The sequence below is a fragment of the Pleuronectes platessa genome, chromosome 6 (genome assembly GCF_947347685.1).
Source record: "Pleuronectes platessa chromosome 6, fPlePla1.1, whole genome shotgun sequence".
In the NCBI taxonomy this organism is placed as follows: domain Eukaryota; kingdom Metazoa; phylum Chordata; class Actinopteri; order Pleuronectiformes; family Pleuronectidae; genus Pleuronectes; species Pleuronectes platessa.
Window position 1 is genome coordinate 17,010,867 of NC_070631.1, and position 18,664 is coordinate 17,029,530.

The 18,664-nt window shown below is 40.8% G+C and overlaps 1 protein-coding gene across 1 annotated transcript in view; it reads right to left on the bottom strand.

The window, feature by feature from the left end:
* Positions 1-18,664, bottom strand: part of acot7 (acyl-CoA thioesterase 7) — a 45,568-nt gene that overhangs the window by 16,528 nt on the left and 10,376 nt on the right. The window contains exons 4-7 of the mRNA XM_053425237.1: positions 16,532-16,623; positions 16,145-16,259; positions 15,520-15,606; positions 2,043-2,159 (exon numbers count right to left, since the gene is read on the bottom strand). Coding sequence (XP_053281212.1) covers positions 2,043-2,159; positions 15,520-15,606; positions 16,145-16,259; positions 16,532-16,623 — 411 coding nt within the window. The remainder of the gene's footprint in view (positions 1-2,042; positions 2,160-15,519; positions 15,607-16,144; positions 16,260-16,531; positions 16,624-18,664) is intronic.

Genomic DNA, 18,664 nt, shown 5'->3' on the forward strand with positions numbered 1-18,664 from the left:
AGGATTCTTCGGCCATGACATTGTGGTGATCTGATCATTTACATTTTTAAAGTAACACTTTCCTGTCCATCAACATGCCTTGTTTAGAAAGAGAACACACCACAGCAGATCCACAGACCTTATATTGGCCTCCAGTGTCTTACAGGACAGAATTCTAAATGTAACTGCCTGTATATGAATCATTAAATAGCTTAGCACCAGTACATACTGCTGTCCTGTCTGCACCAGACCATAACACCTCTTGGAGCCTCTGGAAATAACTTGCTTGTTTTTCCAAGAATGAGAGGAAAACAGTCTGCCGAGGCTTCATTTAGTGACTGTGAGCCACATCTAGAACAACTGAGCCAGAACCTATGGTGTGACTCAACGACCAAGAGTAGACTTAAAAACCTACTATTGTCTGCTGCCTTCTAATGGTTTGTTTATCGCATATTTATTTATTTATTCATCTGCCTGCGCTAAGAATACACTCTGTGGAAAGTAACTGCAGATAGTTTGGATCCTTTTACCAGTTTGACTTCAACCTCTGCTGGATCTGTGGAGGAAACATCTCAAATGATGTATATTATCTGCACTTAGCGAGCAAGAGAAATTATCCAGAGAAAAATACCATACCATAAATTGACTGAATACATGCAGAGTTGCTGCAGTAGCTGTTTTCATCTGGCTTTGTTTTTTACTCCTTGATCCTTGTTTTCCTAGGAACATCTTTTTTAGTCTGTTTGTCTGAACTCCTTCACCAAATTGGAAAATCTACTAGTGACACGACACATATGTCAAAGTGGAAGCCAGATCAAATCATGTCACCACTTTCTGAACCCAGAGGAAAGGAGGAGGCAATAGCTGGAGCGATAGGGAGCATCTGATAGATGTGGACATAGATCTAAACTGAAGTCTTTCATTTTCAGTTTTCTGGTAGTGAAACTCACAAGCCATATTCTGACATGAACTCAGGAGAATTTGTGCACATTGGGTTCGGACTTTCACCCATTAAATTACAACACAGAAATCTCAGAGGCGGGTCGTAACGTATAATGTAATAACAGGAAAAACTCTGTGAATTGGACATTTGCGTTCTCACATAAAGCCCCTCTGGAGAATGTCAGGAGATGTACATGCAGTGCAGTCGGAGCTGAGCTGACAGCCAGTACAAAAAAAAAATTCTTGCCACTTCATAATTCAACAATGGGGAGAGATGAAGCTAGTCCCCTGTTAACATCATATCCTGAGATAATCATAACAGCTGGATGTCTGGATCACATCATGTCCAGCACTGGAACAGATAGCACAAACACTGATGTAATGTGAATGTAACACACCGCTGTTCTCCGCCATCTTTGAAGAAACTGCTTTCAGTCCTTTTTAGCATATTTAGATTCCATAAAAGGACCAAAGAAGATTTTGTATCAACAGTGTTTTCTGTCTATAGGTGTGTAGCTGCTCTGTTTGTTCCTTGTTTGGGCAACAACCAAACTGTACTGCAAATAAAAACCTGTATTTCAGTGGTTCACTTTGAAGATAGAAAAATAATAGTTTTCCCTTCCATTACTGGAGTAAGGTGAAGTGCCTAAAACAAATAAACAACAACAACATATATTTAAAAATCTATTGAGTATATTGGCCCTAGTGTGATATTTAACGTTTGGCATTTATCACACATCATAACTTTTGTTTACTGAAACGTTCCCTCTCTCAAAGTGAATAACACCTCAGCGATAAAGCTCGGTAATGGAAAATACCTCAATCATAACAAAGTTGTGTCTTTCCAGATGTAGCAACAGAACTACAATAAACAACTGGTCTCAATTAGAAACAGTGTGACCGGCGTTAAGGCTGAATTTATGGACTGCTGAGTTTTTCCACATTATCCTCTAATTGTGGTTTCACAGAGTGCACTACGCTTGTGTTTAAAAAAGCAGCTTCATGGAAAATGGACAGAGCTTCTTGTATCAACCCGACACAGCGAGGTTTGTATTCTTCAAAACTGAGGACAATCTTTATGTATCAGTGACCACAAGCTCTGAATAGATTCTCTAATTCACCTTTCTTGATCTTGCTGTGGAAGTTGATGGCGTCCACAGAGGCGGTGACGATGTTGGTGTTGCAGTGACGAGCAGCCACGATGCCGGCGACCTCATCCATCAGCTTCATGGTCACGCCTGTGCCGGACACAAGCAAAGTTTGACTTTAGTAAGAGGCACAGCAAATACAAGACGGGAGATTCAATTATCTTCTTGCTCTGCCTCCTTTGTTTTGATTTTATCTTCTATCTTTAACTGAGGCTCATGGATCTTTATGGTTTATTTCAGATACTGTTTCACAAAGATGAGATTCTACTGGGTTTCCTGGTCCAATATCCACCTGAAGCTAAACTTTGAATGGGTCTCATCGATCTTTCCTCAACATTAGTTTCTCATTCAGTATTATGAGTCCCCTTTGTATATGTTTGTGAATGGAGCAGTGGCAAGTGTCACCTCGCATTTGCTTCCAATCTGTGTGATGGAAGGGGCGAATAAAACATTTTCTTCCTGTGGCTCGGTCAATCTGCAGCGTGGCTTAACTTTGGTGAACTTTGACCCCCAATATTCAGTTTGCATTTGTGTACAGTACGCGTGACCGTGCCCTAATATGAAGTATATTGATGTTTAGTTTTGCAGCTGAACGTCAAATAAGTGTTGAACATGAATAGTAAACATTCATGGTAATATAAATATTTGACAAAATGGCAAAACAAAACAACACCATTCAAAAAATGAATTGGACTCCTCACGTTTAGCCCCAATCTACCTGTTGATCTCCAGGATATTTCCAAAATAAGGCGATCTGCCACTAATTTAAAGTAAGTATAATGACCAGTCACATCCCACATCACATCACATCCCTTTGGTAGGCACTGATAAATAAACTAATTTGTTGTTTCACTGTCTTCTATTGTGAAAACATACAGTTAGAGCAAATACAGTGTTAGCTGCTTAGTTATTACTTGGGACACTAGTTTTGAACCTAATTTGATGAAATAGTGAGGTACTACGTGTTTTTGAACACTGTGAGCTACTAATGGAGATCAGAGAAGTGGATTGTGATGCAGTAGATGGGGATCTTTGAGCGTCAGACAAATTGTAGCTTAGAACTGGTGCATCATGGCCTTGATCTGTGAGACAAACTGTTAATTGAGAAGCTCCGGTTGCTTTAAAGGCTTTATTTGTGACCCTGCGCTCTAAATGTCACGGTTGTTGGAGAGTTTAGCTCCCCATGAAAACTCACTCGGGTCAAATGAAATTAGTTCTCTGCATGAGAAACAACCAAATATTTAATGGCCACCTTTCAAGCTGACATGTGCTGGGTAAACCATTTGATCCTAAAAGTAGATAGATGTTGGGTCAAGTATCACTTTTAAGATCTGAGGAGATATCCGACAAACAATCCGTCATTAAAACGTTTACACAGAGCACTGAATGCTTGCAGATGATTTGAAGCATGAGAAAACCCCTTGAGCAGGAAATCAAAGTCTGACGATCACAATAAGGCAGACCTCACAGTGTGGACGCAGGAATTCACCAGCCTACACCTGTGTTTATCAGACTGCACCACACACACACACACACACACACACACATAAACACACAAACACGTACCACCCTCGGCAGCCTGTATCATGTGTGAAGGAAAACAGTTGTTTGTGGGTTTCTCGCAGAAAGTGGGACATCTTGTATGGAGTGGGTGGGTTGTAGATGAGAGAAAGCGAGGAAGAGGGTGGCATCTGTTCCTCATCTCGGAGAAAGTGTGAGTGCATGTGTAATGTGCGCGTCTTTGGGAACGTATGCTCATTTAAAGATGTTCAGGCCCTTGCTAGACGTTCCAGTTGCCCCAGTCGTTCCCTCTGATCTGCTTTTTGTGTGTCTCTCTTGCTACAGAAAATCAATAAGTCTGCACGCTGATAGTTAGTTTGGCCCAAAAATGCTCCCACCACCATTTCTATTTATGTCGGCCAAAAGTGTGGGAGTACAAACAGACTGTGCCGCTCGCTCCCAAATGCAACGCTCCGTGTAAAAGAAGAAGGACTGAGCTGATGAAAACTGAAACATGCTTTTACTTTGACATCCTGTTATCCTATTAAATCGATGCAACATCACTCTCATTTCATTTTTCGCTAATTGTGTTGATTTGCACAAAAGTATCTGGAAACGTGGACTTCTGTCTCTGGCACAATTACAATTCTAACTGGTTATTTCAAATACAGGAACAGTCTGGATGCAGGAGAAAATTGGATAAAGCTGTGACTCTGAAGTATGTGGTTGAAAGGAAAGACGGTGTGACAGATTGTTTGATCCATCATCTTCAACTCTGATCAATAATATTTACAATCCACAGTCTCTGTTGTGCACTAATGTTGACTGGGCCTTGTTAGAAGCGAGCTCACAATCCTCTTTTAAATGCATTTTAAGGACACATTTTGTTAAGTGACCTTCCTCAAGGCTTGGAATCTGAATACTGAATTGAATATGTCACTTCTTAAAACATCCATTCATTTAAAGCTCTCAAGCTATCCTTGCTCTTAACTTGTTCATTATTTTAGTCACTTTAATGTATTATTATTATTACATTTTAATAAAGCCCCTTTGCACCTATAATCTAGCCCAAACCCATCGGAAATTATTTCTGCAATTAATCATTATTTTGTCATTTATATTTTTTAATTTTGTGTTTCGAGAAGTGATATATAAAAAAGATTATTCTTATTATAATTATTCTTATTATAATTATTATGAACACACTCTGAATGAGGCTGATGCTGTGCCTGTGTGGGAGTGGCCTAGAGGACAAGCAGAAATCTCTCATCCTTAAGCCAGTTGCAAAGCATTCTTCAAAACCAATCTTTCAATTTTTTTGCTTCCCATCTCAGCTATGTACTGGAAATTGATGGGATCTCAACTAAGATTGAAATTTCCTCCCAGAGTACAAAGCACAGCAGGCGGCTGCTATTCAGAGCTGGGAGTGAGTGGTTGTGTCTGAGCCTGTAACACTTGATGGATCATGACCTGACGAGATGATGAAATTGAACGCTGTATTACAATAAACTGAATCTAAACGTTTCCTTTCAATTCTAGGACATGTTGCCATACCTGAGTTTTATCACAGTGGTCGCCATCTTTTCTCACTTCTGATATTTAAAACCTGTCTATGACTATGTAATGGGGGCTAATGGCTAACTATAATCAATATTTTCACGTTAATAATGGATCACTTCACTGTATGAGAAGAGTTTGACTCAGAGACTCATCACCCAGCTCTGCAGTTCCCCAGTTCTGTTGAGATTTATAGCAAACTATAGCAGATTTTTGGGGTTTTCCACTAATTAAACAAACTGCTTTTGTCTTTCCCCAATCTCATCACTTTTGTTTTAATTGTAGCAAACAAGCATTAAAAACACTGTACACTACCTGGTCAGCACAACATGACAGAAATACAAAGTTCTGTAACAAAGTAGTGAACATAGTGGAGCATTTAGCAGCTTATGGCGCAGATATTTCCCTCAGGAATTGGTGGAGACCAAATTAAAGAGACATGATTCCAAATGAATAATATTGTTGTTCTGAATTGGCTGGAGGAGGGAATAAGCAACTAGTTTGCCATGTCGACTTAGGGTGGCAGTGTTATGTTGAGAAAAAGGTAACGTCTAGAATATGAACACCTACATGAATATATATAATCCTTATCCATTCCTTTATTATTAAAGCCAGAGAGTAAATGTTGACTGAGCCATGAACTCAAACTGAAGTAGTTCTCTGTTGCTGCTACTGCACCGTCTCCCTCTTAGGAGACTTACATGGTCCACCTGCTTCCCTGAACTCTTGAAGCTGTCCAGAGTTTGAAAGATTCTTAGGACCAAAACTGGGGGAGGCTGCACTTGGAAGCAACAAACCATGAACACCAGATGAAGTCACTGCTTTTTAATCCCCTTCAGGAAGCATATGCATTCAATCAATATCCTACAGATAACTTTTCATTTATGTATATGTTTCATTCAAAGCTTCTGGGAGCTGCAAAAGACAATTGGCTTAGTGCATTATGTTGCATCAGTGGCATTTACTGGTGTTTCTGCTGCTAGCTTTAAAAATAAGATAATCTACTAAACCTAATAGGTCTCTAACTGTGGTATTATTTGTCATAAAGGAATATTATAACACTATAATAATCAAGAAGTATTCAAAAAGAGAAATTAAATTACAATAAACAATATCTTGCTGTTGCCTTTATATGTGTTTTTGTTAAGGTCTCACATAGCAGAGGAATAAACCAGCAGCAAATCAGATGAGAAAATCTGATAAAATATTCATCCTTGAAACAAAGTGCTGGGGTTTCATCTCGTTTGATCTTAAATTTTACAAATATTAACTGGCGAGAATGAGATTGTGGTGTAATGGTATGAGGGCTCTTATCAGAATAAAACGATCTTTGGGAGGTCATGCGTGGTAAATAAAGGAATCACATGGGACAGAAAAAAGCCTCCTCTCAGCATGCTGTGGTACGTAATGAATGCTAATGGGCAAGTGGCTAGACTGGACCAGTTAAGAATCGCATGAATCTCGATCGCATGACCTCTGTGACTCTGTAAAATTAATTCAATAGAAACAGACTGAGGACTTTCTATTTTTGGTTTTGGATTGGACCTTTCTGAGGCATTGTGAGACTGAGTGGAGCGGTGACAGTTGGCTGCCATGGTCTTGTTCAACAGCTCCCCAGATGCCTCGAGGAAGAGGACGGTGGGCGTTGGGGGAATAATTACACCAGTTTGCCACATGTGAGAGACTTGCCCTGTACGAAGAGTGGCTACGAGTATTATAAACCTACAAGTTTGGATGTTTGAAAATTACTGTCATTCGGCTTGACAGCAGAGCTGAGAGGCAGCAGTCGCACCGCACACACTTGTCACATGGTGGGAAAAAGGTTCAGCGCTTCCCCAAATGGTCAATTTGAATTCGGCATCATCAGCAGCAGTGACGCTGTAAATTTACATATTTAATTTGGACAGAAATATCAACCCTTCAGGGGAAACGAAGGACAAATTTGGATGTGGTGCATTGTGGTCTTAATTTTTGATTGGTGTATGTACAGACCTTCCCGTATCGCGAGTCCCAGATCACAGCAAGAAAATGTCTTTCTACAGTTTTACAGTTTTTTTTCCTATCGTAACTTAAACATTTTAAATCTGTATATTTCTTATTATCTATAATACATTAACAAACCATTAAAAGAGGATTATCACCACGTTTCTGCGATTCTTTGAGTTTTTTAGCGTCTCACAGGAGCCGTTTTCAGACATTTCCTTTCATACATGAACAACACAGCAGGAGACTCTCTGGTCAGACCCGTTGACAACGACACAAATCTCGGCAGCATTCAGCTGAGGGGTGGAGCAGCAGGCGGAGGCAGGACTTTATGTATTCTGCTGTGGGGATCATGTGTTTTGACATCTTTTTTTCGACGTCTTCCACATCTTTTTGTTTTGATTTATTTTGTTTTTCATTCTGGTGTGTGCCAGGCGTTAGAATCGTCATCATCACACTCACTAGCTCCCAGTGGATCTCTGAGGATCTTCTGCAGTGTTCTAAGAAGATGAGCTTATTCTGAGATTCTCTGAAGTTTTTACTCGGGGGCGGCTGCAAAGTCCAGAGAAAGTCTGTCGCCTGTGACTAGGACATTTGCGTTCTTCCATAGAGCCCCTCCAGACAATGTCAGGAGATTATCCGGAGTTCAGTGCATGTCTGAAAGCAGCTTCAGCATAACATTTTCATGTGGTCCGGCTTTAATGCTCTTCTTAACCCCGTTTCATGCACCAGGCAGCCGAGAATTTACCCGTAGCAATAGAAACCTGTATCTGAATTGACCAGACAAAGAGGGGAGGGCTGAATTGTCCTTGAGTAAAGCAAAGCTGCTTGTCTTCATTAGTGGCAAACCTTCAGTGGATCTGTTAATGCAACTCAACCCTCTCCTTGTACAGTGGATGTAAAAGGTTGAAGCGATGCTCAATGTGAGACTGGAAATGAGGACAAGCGAGGCCAAGACAGCCTTGGGCCCGGCGTTACACATTCACAGGGTGACATGGCACACTATGACTCTCCCTTACCCGTAGGGTGGGAACACGAAAGGCAGAGCGTGGGGATGGGGTGCGGTGGGGTGAGGGGTGAGGGGTGGTTTGGAGATGGTGTGTTAGAAGGGGGAAAGACAGCTCCCTCAAAATGGAGAAAAAAGGGCAATTAGTAACCAAGTCCCTAGTGCAGCCCAGTTTGCCACGGGGCAGAATACCTCTGTGATTAGATTCCATGTGACGATTCACCCAAAACCTGCCTGCACAGTGCCGTCCATTGGCAGCGGGCATGAGAACAAAGGGGAGAGTCTTCGGGGCAGCTCATGTCACTCGTCAGCCCTGTCACCCAACTTCAAGCCTGTTTAATTAGAAACGGCTCAGACACAGCACACTACGCAAAGCACCCAGTGATGTAAGGGTGAAGAGAGTGTGACGCCAAGAGATCGACAGCGAAGAATCCATGACCTCTGCCTCTCTCACATCCCCTCGCATCGCAGCCTAAACCTTCTTCCTCCATCTTAATCTCTGTTCCTTCCCTCGCCTCCCTGTTCTTGCCCTCAGCCTATACTTGTATTCCCCACTGACAATCCCCCTCTCTCGTCTTGTCAGACTCATCCCCTCCCCAATATGTGCTTTAATCATGGACAGTTTCAAACGGCTCAAACTGCCTCCTAATGAGCTGTTACTATAGAAACAGCTCCTGTTAACATTACTGCCACGCAGCAACCCACCTACATCCTCTTATAAAGTCCCATAAGCTGCATACTTTCTTTATATTATAACCATTACAGCGGTGACACGATTTAATAAACGCCAGGCAGCATCAACAGATTCATGTGCCGCTTTGAGTTCTGCAAAACGGAGGTGAGTGCAGCTATGATTACTGTTCCACTATAAGCTATGCGCACCGCAGGCCTGGGAAAATCAATGAGATACGATTCCTGTGATGGAAATTCTGTCAGATAAAGGGCTTTCAGATTAAACAGACCTCTGGCTGTGATGGTAAACGTCCTCGGCTTCTGCAGATGTGTTCTCTAAGTGTACAACTTGGCCTTCAGTTCTTTTGTGTGCTGTTTTTAACCTGGTAATGGTCATTTCTCCTTTTTGGTCGATATCGACTTGTTTTACATTTAGCATGGGTGTATTTTCACTGGGGCTGAGAAGATGTTTCCATTGCATTTTTAATCAGATTTAGGCCGCTCAGTATCTTTACACAGTTTGATTTACTCACTACGCTGTCGCTACAATTTGTGGACTTAACCTTGAGCCACAATGATCGAGAGGAGAAAGCTTGATACAAATAGTCTTCATCTTTGGAAACTTTAGTTACGACAATACTTTACAAAGCATATCTTAATGGACAAAACATCTTGATCAATTTGTAAACATATGCCCGGCAAAAATAGAGACATGCGCAAAATACTCACAACACAACCAAATACCACACAAACGAATACTCACAACAAAACCAAATACTCACAACTCTAACAAAAAGCCTACTCACAACTAAATACTAACAACACTACCAAATACTCACAACAAGTTCAAGTACTCACAACCAAATACTCAAAACACTACCGCAACACTATCAAATATTCACAAAACAACCAATAATGCACAACTCAATTAAGTACTCACAACCAAATACTCACAACACTACCAAATACTCACAACACAACTAAATACAACATATTCAAATACTCATAACATTACAAAAAACCTGCAACACAACCATATACGACACATACAAATACTCACAACACAACCAAGTACTCACAAATTTACCACAAAATGTTGTGAGTAATTGGTCGTGTTATGTGTTTGCTTGTGTTTTGTTTTGTTTTTTGTCGAGCAGGACTACTACACTCTGACTGGTGGTGGAGGTTGTTTCAGATGCATTTCACCTGAGGGGAGGAGCTGCAAATACTATTCAGGAATGCAAAAAAGTACTGCCACCTTCCTCTGCTCCTTTCAGAAGAGAATAAAAGGTAAAGAGTGAATTGACACCAGGCTGAAAAGCAGTGTTTTCCTGTCTTCTTTGGCTGAGCATCACTGATCAAGGTTGTTGTGGTCTGAAGTGTGTGCTTTTGTACCGTTTTCGTAGCATGACTCACAATAATAGACACCTGACAGCTTGTAGGAATCGCTTAAAGTATATGACCATCTCCTTTCCCTCTTCTTCTATACACACAGAGACAAGCACATAATTGTATGTATTGTATGTATTGTTTCTTGTGTTGAATCAATTTGATGCAGGTAAATAGTTGATGCCTTTTCTATTCTATATTGATTTGATGTCTGCATTTAGCTCAAGTAAAGAAACTCTCCTTTCATTTAATGGCTGATTTGAACAAGCTGAGGCTGTTCTGTTGTGTTTTTGGTTCAGCTCACTGAAGATCCTTTTACTCAGTGATGACCACGTTCAAGTTTCCTCACTGATTTCACACTTGTTCCAGCCAAGATTACAGACCTTTCATCTCAGCAGCCACAGAAAGCTACGACTATATAACTGTGGTCTGATATATACTGTATTTATTTGTAATATACTAGGCAAGTGCTCATTCTACACCTGCCTGTTTGGAATGGGCTTGGCCTTTGGTGATGCTGGCAGCAGCCTTTTTTCTGAAACTCTAAAAGTGACCTGCAGTAATTGAGCCGGGGCAAGTAAAGACCAACTAATGGACAGAGCTCTGAAGCCACCACTGCTGCACAAAGAGCTGTTCATCTGTTTGTTGAAAGTGTGTTGATGGGCCCAAGCCACCTCTGCTAATGACTCCCTTATGATGTTTAATTTGTCTCAAGCATCAGCCACTATCTCTCACGCCAAAGTCTGAAAATTCAACTTGACAACCAACTGGCGAGGGCGGTGTTTAGCAGTTGCGAGCGCATAGCGAAGGGGCTTATCTGCATTTTCTGTACGTGGAGCAGAAATGTTTGTTCGCTAGTATGGTTCTGCTAGCGAATAAATAAACGACATAGTCCCAGCCATTCATGCTGCAGATTGCTGGTCCCCTGTTTATTCAAAGTTTATCAATATTGAATGTATCACGTGTCCATATCAATATCTAATATCGACATCTCCCTTCCTTGGGCCCTTATCAATACACATGCCAAGTGTGAAGCCAATAAACTCAAGATAGGAGTTCAATAAACTTACAGGGAAACAGAGATTTCTATAGTTTTATCGAACAGATAAAAACCTTTAAAGAAAACTTTAATGTTAATGAGGTGCTCCATGTATTTCAGTCTACAAGGGAAGGAACCTGTGTCTTATTTATAGCAGGCGCTTGGTTTCAACTGGATTTACTGATCTCAACAGACTGTCCTGAGTCTAGGCCCCAACATGATTCAGTATTTTATTTCTGTAACAATGTTGGTTTGGAAAAGGCTGACAAAGTAGAGGGAGCAATCCACACACACACACACACACACGCAAACACACACACACACACACACACACACACACACACAAACTCCTCATAAAGGTCGATCACACAAGCTCCAGTGGACATATCCCTGTCTCCATGAATTCCTGTGTCTCATCAAGTGACATGTTTATATACTCACTGAGCATAGATCAGAGCAGAGGACAGATAATATATAGAGCCACAGTGATGGATGTGTTCCTGTGATCGAGCAAGCTGGTTCTGCTCTGTCCCACACACACACACACATACACATACACACACACACACACACACACACACACACACACACACACACACACACACACACACACACACACACACACACACACATACTTTTGTGTGCACTGAAAAAAATCCAACTTGCCAAAATATATTCATACTCAAATTTAGATGAATAACCGACAGAACAAATCCCAACCTCTAACTATGGTTCTGTTGCTTTGGCCTTTTCGTCGCCCCGATTGATTTAATCGGGACTGCGGTTCTGTCCACCTGTGGTAATCAACTGCTGTTTCTATGGAAACAGGTGGTACACTTCCTTCAGAACATGAAGGAGGGAGTAGAGCGAGCAAGTGGAGGAGAGGAAGAGAGAGCATGAGATAATGAGGAGAGGTGGAAAGACTTTAAATAAGCTGCAACAAAGAAAAGAAGAGAGAGAGGAGAAGAAAGAACATTGAGTTGAAGGGACTCATGGTGGGCTCTCGTCAAAGTTTCTGATACTTTGATCTTTTTTAACTGGCATGATGGAGACTTTCATTACACGCTCAGGTGTCGGCTGTTTGAGTGGCAGCTGTACAGTTGCAGGCCTCGACTGACAACATCTGGCGCTGTAAACGTTCTGGGTAATAACGAGTAACGTTTTTGACAAAATGCACAGGTTATTCTCCTCTTCTTAGTGCTAAGCAGCACATTCATGTTTCATTGAATAATAACATAATAGATAGATAGATCATTCTTGACTCCACAAATGTGGTCCACCTCATTCACTGTCTATCCTCCCACTATCCAGAGATGAAGCCAAAAAATCCCAGACATGGACTCAGCTTTATTGTTTATATAGAGCCGGAAGCAGATGACAGATGGAGCCGATCTAGCGAGGTCCTGCTGACAAAAGTTGCTCGACAAATCGTGAGTCAGTCTGAGCTGTCAATCATGATGTTCCCAGGAAAATGATCACCTGAATATACATACGCGTGGTATGAAGTACCTTAAATGACCATCTTTGAGAAATGTTTTTTTGATGTGTACTTTGACTTTTTAGTTTGGTCCATGTCCTATCCGCTAACATGGAGAAGGCAGGGTTAATGACCTATACTGCGGCCAGCCACCAGGTGGCACAAGACACTTTGGCTTCACTTTTGGGAGTGGCCATGTATTCAATCTTTAATTACAATCTATGGTCTGACTACAGTTCAAATCACAAATATAATCTCTGTGAAAAATTACATTTGAGAACAGAATATATTATGTATAAAATATGTTGTTTTTCACAGGGACTATTAAATCAGTAGATGGCAGTTTCAATGAAAAGACTAAAAAAATATCAATACTATTTTTTAATGTGTGTCATTTCATTTCAATAATTTGAACTATCATTGCTAAATGAGAGACTTTGACACCCACACAGGTCAGAATGGGATCCCATGTGACTATCAAATAAATCCTGACCAAATTGATCGTATTAAAATGTCAAAAATTGAATTGCATTAGCATTAGCGACATAATTGTCAAATGGTGTCTAGTTGTGTCTCTGCTAACACCATCTGCTGTCAGTCAGGATTCCCTGACTGAATAAAAGGTCCAAATCGCCAACTGTGTGTTTGCTAAATGTTTATTTGTGTACGTGTGTGTCTTTGTGTCCTCAGATGTTCATGTTCGTGTGCGCGTGTTTTGTGTCTCCTCAATGCTCACACTAAGTAGTCTGCTTCCCTCCACCTCAAAGGGGAAACAAGTGCGTAAATAACCTGTCATTGTCTCGGAGAAGTCAGTTTACTTTGGCAAAGAAGATAATAGCAAGAGGACAGAGGACGGGGTGAGAGAGAGGAAGAGAGGAAGAGAAAGAGAGAGAGAGAGAGAGAGAGAGAGAGAGAGAGAGAGAGAGAGAGAGAGAGAGAGAGAGAGAGAGAGAGAGAGAGCGTGCCTGACCTGACTCGGTTATGTAAACAAAATAAGTGTAGTGAAAGCAGCAGCAGCGAACAACAGGGAACATTGTCTAATGAGCGATGGCATATATAGAGAGAGCAGTAGGTTGTGTGTGTGTGTGTGTGTGTGTGTGTGTGTGTTTTCGCAGTGACCCGCATGCTTGTTTCACATTTGATTTTTAATTGGACATATTTTTCAGCGAGCTCTCCAAATTAAAAAGCAACCATGACACATGTGACGCTTATATGTTCTGCCCAGCTACCTACTCCTCCCCCCGTCCTGTCATCTGTTCGGTGCTGATAAAAATGTAGGATTTGTTACAGATGTAGCCAGAAAGGTTTCCTCTGAGGGTTTGCATTATTCATAGGTCGCATGAGACATCAGACAATCGCAATTCTTGTTTACGGTTGGCTAAACCATCTATCATTAATTGTTTTTCATGCTTGTGATTTTACAGTTGACGGAAACATTTTTTATCTAAATATCTGGTTAAAGGAGAAAAAAAAGCACAACTGGAAGCTTCTTGCTTGCGAAAGGGATTTTGATGTGTATTCGGCTGCTGTGAGTAAAGCAGCCTTCTTGTTTCCTTTAATTGTTCTAGTTTTGCATTTCCTGTTTTGTCCCTGTCACTCTGTTTCTTCGCCATTACAGCCGTGCTCTTAACAGGAGCAGAAACCTGTCAGAGGAACTAACAACTCCAGCACTTATTTCAGCGAGACAGCAGTGCACACACACACACAACCCCAGAACATCACACAGTGATCACACTCACATCCAGAAAGTCCCATCACAGAACCTAAAAAACACAATTTACTTTCATCTCTCGGCCACTCACTTAGGAGAGCATAAGCACTAATGGCCATAAAAGTCTTTCTCAAGGATGCTTCACTTTCTATTAAATTCAGCAGCATTTCTTCCTCTGTGAAAAAACTTGGGGGAACTTTGTTGTCTATTCATGAGAAAACTGCTGAGGACGGACTTAACAAACCAGTTTAGATACTGTAAACATATGAGAATATGCACTGTACATCCAGTGTGTAGGAGGTTCTTGTGTGTTTATCAGTGTGAGATGTTGAAACGTTTAATCACTTGTTACTTTGCTCTTCTCCTTCTGTTTTACTTAGACTCAACTTCTATGTATCACTCTCTTTCTCTTCTTTGAATCTCTGCCTTCTTACATTCTCTCGACCTTTTAACCCTTTTCTATATGTTCTCTAAACATTATGATGATGTTCAAATAAGACTGAGTCATCTCAGATATACCGGAGACTAAGTGGCATAGGGCGACTTGGGGACATCACTGGAACAGAAGATGAACGCACTGGATCAATCACACAGTGTGGTTCTACATTTGAAAGTCAAGTAAAAATCAAAGGAAGTTGTATAATGATACTTTGCATTTATTTAAATACTAGGAGATAATTACAGCGGTTATATTAAGGCTAAGAGAGAAAAAGTCAGTCTGAATAATAGAAAACTATGAAAAGGGCATTACAAACCCATTGGTCAGGTTAATTGAGAGGAACTACATCTTGTACTGCACTCCTCACCGGATTCTTAAAAAACATATATCATGAAAACGACATCAACGTCTCTTGGACACGTTGGTTACCACTGAAAGGAAATGGCTTTTTTCTAGGCTTGATTGCCACTCTTTAGAGCAGTACAGAACTTTACAGTACAGTTTTTCCATTCCCCCGTTCACACAGTGCATCTGTGCAGCCTTTTCTCTCTAACTCATCACTCACACTCTGCAGGCAGCCATCAGGGGCAATCTTAGAGCGTCTACTCTTTCTTCACAGCAGCATATGACGGATGGATTCTGGAGTCAGGAAACAAAAAAGGAACAGTTGGACTCACCTCCATGGACACAGTCGTGAAGTGTGCAGTCAGAGGGGCCCACCAGATGGATCAGACTGGACTGGCTGAAACCCACGGTGTGCTGTTCTGCAGTGCAAACACAAAAAAAAGAACTTAGCTAGCGTGTATTTTTCCCAAACAAGCCAACACCGACAAACTCTTCATTTTTCCACATGCTGTGCACAACCCCACTGTGATGGACTGACATGCATCATGCTCTACGGCTTGTCCTACCTTTTTTTGGATCCCCTGCAGCTCAGCAAACATGACAAATAACTTTAAGTTATTAACTTTATTAACTTGATGACTGAAAACATTTACACAGCATTCAAGCCCATTTGACAATAATAAAATTGGTAGTGTTTTTTTGTTTTTCCAATATATGTTGAAGTTGCAACGCTGCAACAATGCACCATTGTACATTAAATACTGAAAGCATGAGGGATTCTTTAAGAAGTTACTTACTAAATCAGTATTTTGCATTGTTATTGCACTGTAATTACAGTGGTGTAACAACAACTACAACATCTTTCAATCCCTGAGGGGATTAACACATTATCCATAACCTCAGATTTCTGTTGTATGTTTGCGTTTGATTTGGGGCCTTTAGGGTCCAGGATATTACCTGGGTTGGATGGAGGTGACACCACGTCTTTAATCCTGGTTTGAGTCTTCAGTCTCTCCATCTTCTGAGCCTCGTAGCGCTTCCTGCCCTCCTCCCCTTGCTCTGCACTGGCATACTACAGAACACATTCACACATCCATCAAACACCTGTCCCTGCATGGCTATATATAAAGCTCTTTTAATACACTGTGTTTCAAGACGAATCAAGAGGAGCACAAGGGACTTTTTCAGTGTTAAATGTCATTTTTGTTTTGACCCAATGGATCCGCTCTCCTCGACTTCCCGTGTAACTTCTTCTACATATGGAGGAGGGAGAGTCTGATAGAGAGAATGCTGCTGACAGGTAAAATGCCAAACATCTGTCTGCTAAGGTCAGAATGGATGTACCTCGATGGGCGGGACCTCCATAATCTTGTCGACATTCTTCAGAGAGCAGGGAACGTACCACAGCGCCGCCTTGTTGGCCAGCTTCTTTGTACCTGCGGTCACAGAGAAAAAAGGTTAAATTATTTTTCTCGGGGAAAATGTCATCGTGGAATCTGCTACCGAATAAACTGACATGCATTTGATGTGTTTGATGTTTCTTTTGAATAAAACAACAATGGAGCAAACCATTTAGAAACTGCTGTTTTCAAGGCAAACACTTATTAACACAGCACCACAAGACAAACCAAATTTACAAAGCCGTTGGTGCTGTCCAAACATGTGCTTTCTCTTGCAAACAAAGGGAAAGAATACAAACAAGGAAAATATTCAAAGACAATAATTACATTCCTGTTCAAAGCTCACATTCGCTTAACCCATTATAAGGAGGTTTGCAGAAGGTTTAGCCTGATCTCTCTTAATCCCAAACTGTCTGCATTTGTTTACTCTGAATATAAAATGGGTAGAATACAAATTCACTCATTAAAATTCTCTGTACAAACAAAGAAGTTGTGACATTCATTGTTTTTCGGGTTGACACATTATTATTAGAGGTGTTTTCTTCTGTGAAGATTACAATGGTTTTCATGAGGACCTTTAAAGAAACATTACACAAGAGTCTGTCAATTGAGGGGAAAAGAAACAGATTTCACACAATATGACAGCTTTCATTCAGTCCAGCAAAATATAAATGTGTTTACATTACGGGTTGATAGCTTTGTCAACGTTAGCTTTATTGTTCTTCCTTGTTCTGTTATTTTCTCAAACCAAATGAGAAAGGATAAAGAAGATTATGGAATAAACCCGTTGATAGTTTGAGATATTATCATAGATGACATGTAAACTAAGGAAAAGATACTTGTTATATTTTATAGAAATTTCTAAGGTAAGTTAACAACGCTTATTTTTGGAGCTTAGTTTTGGGATTTGTTTGGTTTCTTTTTTATATGTATAAATTACCTCAATGGGTCAGATATTAGGTATTTAAAGTGAAAGTTAAATGTTTCTTGTGCATTTGTGGATATTAATTCATATTATTACCTCAACCAATGAGCTTATATTTTTATCATAAGTATTGCAGGATGAAAGATTATGTAAAAAAAAAATTACAAACAATTTTGAGGAGGGGTGGGGCATGACCCAATAAATTCTGGATACAGATCAGGTAGATCCAGTATTTTTTTCCCACTTTCTTCAACATGCATGGCCAGGACATTAACCTTGGCAGATCTCTAAGTTCTAGTCTCTAGATATAGGAAAAATATTGACACTAACATGTTATCCATTAGATTCTCCTAAACCGTCACAATCAATGAGGGAAGTAAACTGCATCTGGAAATAGATCGTTCTCCTTATAGATCATAAAACATTGGAGGCTGCAGCATGAGCTCTTCCTTCCTACAGAAAGTTAAGAACCATAAGATCAAAGTACAAAACTCGTGGAAATCACATCTCATAGCAATCAGGCGCAGAGGTTGTCATAGTGATATCTGCTCTGTTCTGCCTACACTTTTTCACTTAATTCCCTAACAGAGAGGGGGGGGGGGGGCTATTTTGAGGTTGTGTTGTTATGGCATGCAAGGGAGGCACACTGATTAAAGACAGCACAGGGCCATCAGGTTGAAATTAACTCACTGTCTGTATGTGTTAGAGGCTATTTACTTGAGGCTGCACCATCTGATTAACTGAGAGGGTAGTTTCACTGGGATGGATGGTCTACAAGCATATACATGTGCAGTGCATCAACACGGACAGAAAATGAATGTAGGACACGTCATTAATTAAAAATAATGAAAACAAAAAGGAGAATTGTGGCGTCACTGTGACGGAGACTTTGCCAAGGGAAGGGTGAAGTTGAAGGAAGACTGAGGGAGTAGCAGGCTAGTTATGGGGAACAACATCTGCATTTTACACCCAAGTTAAAACCATGCAGACAGCCGAGTCGCGTTACCATGCCGACCACACTTCTCTCCTCCTCCTCCTCTCATTGGCTCCTGCCCTTGCCAGCAACCAGGAAGTTGCCCAGAGGAGAAAGGGAGGCATATTTACATATCCTTGACTCTACCAAGACAGAGTGACTCTGGTCTATTATTAGCT